Here is a 9,920-nt window from a genome sequence, read left to right on the forward strand (position 1 = left end):
GCTGGGGCTGAAGCTGGGGCCGGGGCTGAAGCTGGGGCTGGGGCTGAGGCTGGGGCCAGGGCCGGGGCCGGGACCGGGGCTGAAGCTGGGGCCGGGGCCGGGGCTGAGGCTGAGGCTGAGGCTGAGGCTGAGGCTGAGGCTGGGGCTGGGGCTGGGGCTGCGGCCAGTCCCCGCGCCCCGTCCGGCCGGGCGGCTCCGCGCATGCGGTGGGCGGGAGCAGGCGGCGGCGGCGGCGCCCATTGGCGGGCGGGCGGCGGCGGGCGGCGCCCATTGGCGGGCGGGCGGCGGCGGGCGGCGCCCATTGGCGGGCGGGCGGCGGCGGCGGCGCCCATTGGCGGCGCCCATTGGCAGCGCCCGGCGCGGCTCCGCGCGTTCCTGGAAAGTTCTTGGAAATGGATCAAAGGCGTTTCCGCGAACACGCGCGGCGGCGGCTCCGCGGCGCTGCCCGGCCCGGCGCGGCCTCCGGGAGGGCTCCGCTCCCCTCCCCCGGCCAGCCGCGCCGCGCTGACATCACCGCGGCCGTTATGGACACGGCTATTTATACCTGCTCTTTTTTTCCCCTCCCCGCGTGGCTGATCTCGGAAGCGCGATGTGAACACAATACGATTCCAGGAATCCCTCACTTCCTGGAACAGATTAAAAGGGGCAAACAAAAGATTACTTAGTAGGGTGGGTTTTTTCCGCGGAGCTTCATTACCGCCGGAGTCGGTGCAGACGCCGGCTCAGCTCTGCCGGCTCCTTGCCTCGGCAGCCGGGGACACGCTATTTATTGGGATTTATTTATTACCGTTTCACAGTGCTCTGAATATTTCTTTTTCTGAACCACTGCTCTGAAGGAAGATCAGTTCCTCTTTAAATATCTATCGTTTCCCTTTTCTTTGGTGATTTTTTAAACTTCCCCCCCGGCTGTTTCTGAGCAGCAGAACAAGACGTTTTTTAAAGCACTGAGAGTGCACCCGCGTTCACGGCCAAAGTTGCTACACAAGCTTCCTCGGACAGCCCGATCGCCTCCCGCTTGGCTTTTCCTGAGGCTGACACACAGCCTACTGTGGAAGGGGTTTGCTGGGACTCTCCAGCTTTCTCTGACCGTGAAAACCAAACCAGAGGCTGGAACCAGCTTGACTCCTGGGAAGCAAAGAGAAAGGAGGAAAGGAGAAGAGGAGAAAGCATTTCCCACCTTCCTGAAGACTTAATGCTTTTCCCTTGGTCCAGGAGTGACATGATCCTCTGTGTTCAGGGGTAAGACACTGTGCAGCCTTCTTTTAAAAGCTGTCCTTTGTGACTGTAGCTATGATCAGTGCGATTCTCTGGGATAGTTTTGCCTCTTGTGTGTTGCCATGTGTGACTGTAATGGAACGGGAATGACTGACGCTGCCTGAGCGCTACGTTCCGCCCGTCCGTCCGGTGTGTCTGCTTTTTAGATTCTATGGTCAAAACCCTGTGGCTATAATGTATTCTTGCTTTCTGTGCTTTCTATAGCAAATAAACTACACGGTATCCAGAGTCTCTGGGGGAGTAAAAGCCAGGAGAAGCTGGGAGTGTGTTGTTCAGGGGTGTGTGCGGCACCAGCGGCAGCATGAGCCCAGGCTGGAGCTGTTCTCTAATGTCTCAGTGGAAACAAACTGCTTCTGGGGAACTCGGGGGTCAGAGGATTTTGTCTCTTTCTAAGTAAATATATATACCAAACACATACTTTAATTTTTCTACTGCTTTTATGGGTAAGATTAAGTGTGTGCACAGACATACCGGCTTAACCTAGACGGCAGTCTGTGGAATGAAAGCCGAGGGCACACGTGTTGTTACACCAGCTTTGTTCAGTACAACAGGTGACATCCAAGTCCCTTCTCCGGTATCGGTGTCTGGTACCGGTGTGTTGGCATTTCAGTGTCCCTTGTATCAGCTCAGGTCATTGGTACAGGTGTAAGTACTTGCTCTGCAGGATCACCTCATGTTTTTACACAGGCTGCACATTTGGAAAGTGTCAGCATTTGTTTCAGCCTGAGCAGTAATGTCAGTATCATCCATCCCTCCTGCACTCAGGGGATTTTCCTCGGAGGTGTTTGTCTTGTCTGCTTTAAATGACTAAAGCACTGGGACTTTTCTGCCATTTCCCCCCAAAATCTGTTCCACAGACAAGCACAGCTCACGCTTACCAATACTTTCCTATGGCTCAAGTGGGTTGTTTTTCACTCTCCTTTTCAGCCTACTGCTGCAGTTCCTATAGCCACAGCAAAGGGAAATAATTGTTCAGCTGGGGCTTTGTGAAACTCTTATCTGAAGCTTTTCTCCAGGGTCAACATACCAGAGCTACTTCTTCCCTTCACCCACTAAGAACCTGTTATGTAGCCAAATATATATGTGGTTGTCTCTAATATCTTTTTTGATGACCACTAGTCACTCAGTTTTCATTATCCTCTAGGATTTCATATATCATGGGCTCCATAGATTTTCTCCTATCCAGACCAAGCTGCCATGAGAGCCTTGGGATATGGCTGAAGGAAGGGAGAGCAGCTCAATGCACTTTTTCTTGTACTATTTGCATTATGTTACAAAGTTCAGCTTATCAGCAAAGTAACTGCAGAGCTAACACTACATGATACCAGAGGTAGCTGATTCTCTTGAAGTTTCTTGGCTTTTCAAGGCTTTTTGAAACACTAATTGCCAAAGCACAGCGAAGTTCATTTGCTGTTTCTCTTGAGATTCCACACAAACTACCAGCTAGACCTGCCAAATTGTGTATATTTGGGTTCTTCCTCATTGCAGCTGTTACACTAACACTTCACTTTGTTCAGTCCTGATCTTCCGTATGTCTCTTTCTTGCAAGCACTGATTATTTTCAAATGCTTACTTTGCCCCATTAAAGGGCTGACTTTTTCATGTCAGCAGACCTTTTTCAACGTGTCTTTATTCCAGCAAACTCTTCTTATCCCTCTTGCAACTGTACTTGCACTGACAACTGTAGTGGCCATTACTCACCGATCCCTCTGCTCTCTCTTTCCTGTGGTTGGAGCTGCTGTTTGGTCACAGCAGCAGTTCTTTTTTTTCCTTCAACTTACGTACAAGTTGTTGAGGACTCCACCACCTCCCTATCTGTGAGGTTTTCTAATCCCCCTCTACTGTTCCACCATGCTCCTTTGAGACAACAGCTGCGCTAGGACTTTCTGTAGGGGGAGAGAAGGGTGTAAGGCAGGTAAATAGAAGGAAAACGGGAAGAGTATAAGCATGGCCCTTCTGGCTGTAGTGGAAGAATCTCCACAGTGACTGCACTAGGTCTGGGCTCCTCAGCTTCAGGTGACAGAAAGTGTAAGGCAGCAGAGAGCAAGCACAGTGGGGAACCTCATCCCAAGCATGTGGGTTCATCTTCAGAGACCTACAGTGGCTCTATAAAATAAACCTGCTGATGAATTTACACCATTGATGTGCCTTTTAGAGGATGAAATGTGAACTGGTGCAGCCCTTGAAATAAACAGCTTTCCACAATGAATCAGGAGTGCTTTTCCCCTGGTAGTGTTGCTCTCTCCTTTCCTTCCCAGTCTCTTAGCCAATTCCCAATTTCCTCTCCAAAGTAGGTGTGTGTATATATATATATATATATATATAGATAGATAAAGTAAGTAATTCCATGCTAGGAACAAGAAGAGTTTTCTTTGTGGAAAACATTTACCAAAAGGTAGTCCAGAAACATTTTCCAGGAGAAAATAAGTTCAGAGAGGTTTGGAATTTGGACTGCAGTACTCAAGTTCCAGGGAGCAGGTGGGCAGTAAGTGGCCCAGGACTGATTTTACTTAACGTTGGTCACAGTCATTTTCAGCTCAGTGAACAGTGGGGATAAGAACACACCTGAGAGAGAATGCTCTGCCACCAGTCCCCTCTAACACCTTCCTTGCACAGCATGAACTGTTATATTAGGGTCAGTGCAGGGAAGGGTGTCCTCACTAGAAAGGAGGGGGAATGCAGCTAGATAGTTGTGAAGACCAAGGTGTTAAGAGGGAGGCATCCAAATATATTAAAAAATGCAGCCCTCAACACCTGCAAATGTAGCTCAAGTGGGACTTAAAAGAGAACTCAGAGGTTTCCCAGCAGTGATCTCTAGGTATATGCATTATATCTATACACACTGAGATCTGCTGTTCTGTGAAAGCCACTGAAAACGCAGTGCCTGTGGTCAAAGGTGCTTGGTGAAGATAAGGGCCAGCCAGGTTTAGCTTCTTACCCAGTAACAGAAAGTAAGAAGTGAGGATCAAATGGCATGAATTCTGAGTGGATCTCCTGCTTCTGAGATGTGATTTGGCACTTGGGAAAAGGAAGAATGTTCCTTTCTAAATACCAACAAAACAGTGGGGTTTTGCCATGTGTTGTGTGGGCAAAAAGCCTCTGTCCATAGATTCAATTTACCAGTGGCTTCACAAAAACCTGCGCCAAACCTACATGGTTCTAGTAGAAATGCAGAGTCATGGAACTGATCGTGGCTCTCACTCCAAAATCATTGTGATGTCGTTTTCAGATTATCTCTAATCTACTTTACCCCCAAATCCCTTCTTCCTGCTCCCCATCCCATTACTTGAGACTTGGCAGTTGGAGAAGGTGGAGGGCAGCTCTCATCATGCTGCAGATCAGCTTACAACACGTGTGTGTGTACCTGAAGTGTCACTGCTCACATGAAGCACAGAGAAGAAGATGGGAAAGGAAGTGCTTATGACTTCAGAGTCACCTTCCACTTCTCTCTCCAGTGCTGTGGGAAGAAGTGGCTGCTGCTGCTCTCATGGTGCTGTGTCGGTCTCATGCAGAGGTCTGTGCAGTATTCCTCTGGAAACTCAGCCACCTTTTGTGTTAAGTGGCTGCAGGAACATCTCAAGCAAGTGCATGTGAGGGATGTAAAACCAGACAGGCAGCTGTACAAAGCACACAAAGGCAAAGAGCCTAGAAGAAAAAGACAGAAACTAGTGGTTCTGTGCAGGAGCTTGCCTGGGAACGAAGGCTTCCCTGGCCCCCAACATCCATCCTCCCACTGGAGCTCTGCTTTCCTTTGGGAATCTCCATGCTGCAGAGAAGGGGCACCTGAGCCCCATGAGAGCTCCAGGGTTCATGATGCTGCACTTAGATGCTGAATGGTTACCCTGGCATGCTCTATAGGCCAGAGAGGGGTTAATTCTTATGGAGCCTAGTTATGGCAGAGCCTCCTACTGCTGTAATCCTGCAGGGTTTACAGTCCCACTGAAATCTCTGATGTACTGTTGCACACTAGTGCTTGTGTAGTGCATGGGCTTGGTTAAAGCAAGAATCCCTGTTACTCTGCTACAAGATCACTGTGAATTCTGATAGACACATTTAGGAACAGGTCAACCTTGAGCAGAAAGTGGGTAGGACAAAACCCAAGCTAGTCCCAATTCTGCTTCTAATTATATTACAGTAAATGACTAAGAAACTCACTGCCAGAAAAAGAAATTCTCCAACATCGTAATGACGTAAATGAAGCTGTAATGCTGCTATGAACCGTATTGCCTCTGAAACGACATATTAAAAGGCAACATCTAAAAATATCAGGTTTCAAATCAACCTAAATTGCAAGACAGGCCACTTTTTACAAGGCAAAAGAGCCCAGCTCTCTCTCTCTGTTTCTAAGGGCTCATCTTCAGCTGTGTTATTCCCTCTCTGTCTGGAACATCATCATATTGAGGATCTGTGTACAAAGTACAACATGTTTTAGTACAGTGTAGCATGCACGGAGCAGATACTGAAACTATTTCAAGGCAAAGAAAAATATCAGAGTATGCTCTTCATTTCAGACCTCATCCTTTGCTGGCGGAGGAAAAGATCAGGAGGCTGTCGCTCAGGGGCATTGCGGTGGAGCTGCCGGAGCCCATCATGCAGCCTCTCCCAGTTATGGCCTTCCAGGAGGAGTCCACGCCTGCCTTTACAGCACCAGCTCCAGAGAGCAACCCACCTCAGACACGAGACCCTGAAGAAGACCTTCTCTGCATTGCAAAAACCTTCTCCTATCTGCGAGAATCTGGTAAGGCTCAAGAAAGTCATGGGGTCAGAAGGCTACAGGGAGCCAGGAGCCAACTCTGCAATCTGAGCTCCAGGAAGAGTCTCCTGATCCCACTTCAGATAGGAACCTGTCTCTGTCACAGACACAGCTGAGTCATGTGGATGGACGCAGCAAGTGTATTTTCAGCTTCTACAAGCTCGTTTTATGAAGTAATTTATTGCTAGCATAAGCAAAAGCTTCATCTTTTATCACTGAATCAAGAGAAAGAATTGCAAAAAGGCCCCTCTGTAAGCTGCAGTAGCTGGCAGAGTAATCATCCTCATCCCAAGCCCCAGCACAACAATGACAAGCATAGGTAGGAAACCCTTAGAACTTGACACAGTCCTAATTTCTGAAGGCCTTACCAAGTCTGAGCCTGGTTGCTTCCCAGGCCCTGAACACGGTAGGCTTTAAGGCTTCCCTAAATAAACCTCCAGTCCTTTGCTTCATTCTTTCCCTAACAAGCTCTTTCTGGCCTGCTTTTCCAGGTTGGTACTGGGGATCTATCACTGCCAGCGAGGCCAAGCAGCATCTCCAAAAGATGCCTGAGGGCACCTTCCTGGTACGGGACAGCACCCACCCCAGCTACCTGTTCACACTCTCGGTCAAGACCAATCGAGGCCCCACCAACGTGCGCATCGAATACACTGACAGCAAGTTCCGGCTGGACTCCAACTACCTGTCCAAACCTCGCATCCTGGCCTTCCCAGACGTGGTCAGCCTCATCCAGCATTACGTCACGTCCTGCACTATGGAAAGCAAGGGCGAGGCTCCTTACCCGCCCCCGGCTCCTCTACCTCCCGTGCAGAAAGAGATGGCGGCAGCTGCAGTGCACTTGAAGCTCATCCGGCCGCTGGGCCGCAAGGACAACATCCCCAGCCTGCAGCACCTGTGCCGGCTGCGCATCAACAAGGCGGCAGCCGACGTGGAGCAGCTGCCTCTGCCGCGCCGGATGACGGACTATTTGAAGCAATACCCTTTCCAGCTCTGAAGCGAGGCCCTTCTCTCTCAGGCATGACAGACAGGGACGGAAGGAAGAGAACTTGGTGTCTTTGTCCCGCTGAAACGCGGCCTCGGGTGGGCACAGTAAAAGCCCTGATTCTCAAGCAGAGACTGCATCCATCTTCCCTCTCTCCCCTTCCCTCTGAATCCATTCCAGCGCCAGGGAGGAGTTGGTGGTTTCGGTGAACGATGGGACACAACCTGAGCTCTGAACCTCAGGCCTCGCTGACAGTGGCTGTGAGAATGTGCTGTAGGCATGTGCACACTACTTGAATCTCAGAGTTGCTGTGACACCAGAAATGTTGACATTGTTAGTTTTGCTATTTATTTCCATGGCAGTTTCTCTCCTCGGGATATTTTAAAAGCACCTTTTACTTTTTGTTGTTGTTGTTGTTTCTTTTTCTGTTGTGGAATTAGAGATCAAGATTCCCAGCCAACTGGCAGCCAAAAATCTGTGGGAATTTGGATTTGGATTCACATCCAAATTGTACCTGTTTGAGCCTGTCCCTGTAACAGGTCACAGGAGTCCACATCCAAGCTCCCTCAGACTGCTGGAGGAAGTGGGGCTCAGATGACTGTATCTAGACCCACCTCTACAGAAGCAGAGAATATCCTTTTTCTTTCTTCCTTAGCTCCAGGGGGCTGGGTATCATAAGCTCAAAGCACATTGGCAGCAGCTTGTGCGTCCCTCAGCTGCATTCTGCATCATAGGTCATGGACAGGAGACGTCTTCAAGGAAGCCCTTCTTCCTTGAAAAGCTCTAAGCAGAGATTTTGGATATTGAGCTTGAGCCAGGGAGCACTCATCCCCCCTCCTCTGGTTTTTTTTTTCCACCCACCTTCTCCATCTTCAAAGGAAGTTTGTGACAAAACATTTAGAAACAAGCAGTCAGAAACCCAACCTTCTTATTCACAGGCAGAGGTTTGGTTGCAGAGCACTCTGCAATTTGGCTTGCATTTTGAAAAGAGCTGTTCCCTGACGTTGCCCTTGCCCTGCAAGACACGGAGCAAGAACAGACTCTCCTCGAGCAGGGGTTCAGAGACAGCTCTGCTGAGCTGCACCAAAGACATACGTGGCTTCAGGATATTTATTTATTTATTTGGAGGGCTAACAATTTGGAAGCACCTCAGTACAAAGAGCTGTCCTTCCTCTGGGCTAACACAATGCCAAACTGCCAGTTGCTCTGCTTTTGCCAGCATTATTCCCAAGCCACATGGCTTCGGTCAGAGCTAGGCTCCAGCACACACTGGAAACCACAAGCCAACTTTTCTCTTTGCCAAGGTCCAGCCCTCTCCTCTCCCTTTCTCCAACTTGCATGTTTGTTATCTGTAATAAGATCTTTTTACTCTGGGTTTCCTTCCATCACCCCATCCCTTTACAGCCCTGCAGATAAGCACAATGGCTCTCCCTTGCTTTTTTTCGTGGTTAGGAGGGACAAACAGCAGATGGGATCTGCTCAGAACAAAGCATAGACAGAAAAGTGGGCACTTCTGTTTGTTTGCATGATCTCATCGCCTTCTCACCCTGTAGGAGCCAGTCCATGCCACTGAGTGAGAGTAGAGAGGGGAACAGATGGGTCTAGAGAAATTATATTTTGGCTTCTTTTGCCCCTAAGACCCCATAATTTGATCAAGCATGAATCAATGCTAAAGATTCCTCGTACGTCTCTCCCTGGGACTGTGTCTCCAAGGCTCTACAAATTAAAAGAGACAAATCCCAGCTACACCTGAGGGTTAAGAGAGAAGGTGGGAAAAGATGGGATGGTGACCCAGGAGACAAGCTCAAAACAAGGGCAGACTTTCTTGCACCCTATCTTAAAGCTGCCCAAAGGGATGAGATGGCCTGATGTGCTTAGTCAATGTCCTTTATTTTTCCCCTCCACATTTATACAAGTTTGTGCTCTTGCAAGCTTTGTTTTTGATACTTTGGTGATTGACAATGTGCATGTGTGATGTCAGGTTTGCTTTTTGTTATAGCCTTCCCCCTGCCCCATCTGGGCATCTCTGGGGGGGTACTGAATGAGAACTTAGAAGGCAAAACAAAAAGCTTCTTTTTCTTTTTTATATAATAGAAACCAAACCACTGAAAAGGCTTCCTTTTATCCAAACACCTCTATCTGCCTGAGGACACTGGGAGCAAGGAAACCACAGCTCTTCAAGGAGCAGCAGTGATCTCAGGAAGCCCATATGGCTTGGCCACAGGCTTGGTATCTGCAGCGTGTAAAAGCTCGGTTTGGGAAACGTACAGCGGGACAGGACAAGCTGCTCAGCACTCTGCAACTTGCCTCCTACTTGATCTTTTCTCTGTTGGGGGTAATGAGGAAATCAAGCTTGCAAGGTTTGACCTCGTTGCCCCAGGAGAGCCCCAGCTAAAATGACAGAAGCATGTAAGGAGAATGAATGCCTGGTTAATCCCCAGGAGGACGAAGCTAAGCTGAAGGCTGTAAGCTCACGTGGGCAGGGACCATGTCTGTTACATGTTTGTTCTGCGTCTAGCACAATAGGGTTCTCTAGGTGCTACTGCAATACAAAGAATAAACAATACAGTTACTCCAGAAAGTCAGTTTCTTCTATCTTGACACAGTTTGTTAAAAATCATTTGACATGGATTTTAAATAAACGTTTTAAATACATTTTAAAGCCAGTCAATGTGCAAGTCTTTGGTAAAACCTGAATGGATGAATTCATGTCCTACTCACAAAACTCCTCCCTAAGACGACTGAGGAAACTCGTGACTTGTTTTCCCACCAAGACACAAACCCTTTAACCAAAAGAAAAGCTGCTCAGATACTGGGAGAGTTAACACCAAAGTCATCATCAGTGCCAGCCTGGTTTCTACCACACAGATAAGCAACAGCACATCCCACGTCCCAGGCTAATGGCTGAAG

The 9,920-nt window shown here is 48.7% G+C and overlaps 1 protein-coding gene across 1 annotated transcript; it reads left to right on the plus strand.

The window, feature by feature from the left end:
• The first annotated feature begins 436 nt into the window (after positions 1-436).
• Positions 437-9,672, plus strand: CISH (cytokine inducible SH2 containing protein). Its single transcript, XM_010204332.2, has 3 exons — positions 437-1,239; positions 5,787-6,013; positions 6,520-9,672. The coding sequence occupies exons 1-3, from the start codon at positions 1,193-1,195 to the stop codon at positions 7,020-7,022; spliced, it is 777 nt and encodes a 258-aa protein (XP_010202634.1). The 5' UTR covers positions 437-1,192; the 3' UTR covers positions 7,023-9,672.
• Positions 9,673-9,920: the final 248 nt, after the last annotated feature.

This window comes from Colius striatus, chromosome 15 (assembly GCF_028858725.1).
Source record: "Colius striatus isolate bColStr4 chromosome 15, bColStr4.1.hap1, whole genome shotgun sequence".
In the NCBI taxonomy this organism is placed as follows: domain Eukaryota; kingdom Metazoa; phylum Chordata; class Aves; order Coliiformes; family Coliidae; genus Colius; species Colius striatus.

Bases quoted from the DNA above. Each gene is read 5' to 3' on its own strand.
- CISH (XM_010204332.2), top strand. From the start codon at position 1,193: ATGCTTTTCCCTTGGTCCAGGAGTGACATGATCCTCTGTGTTCAGGG. The intron at 1,240-5,786 runs GTAAGACACTGT...TCTTCATTTCAG, and splicing joins ATGATCCTCTGTGTTCAGGG to ACCTCATCCTTTGCTGGCGG. The intron at 6,014-6,519 runs GTAAGGCTCAAG...CTGCTTTTCCAG, and splicing joins CTCCTATCTGCGAGAATCTG to GTTGGTACTGGGGATCTATC.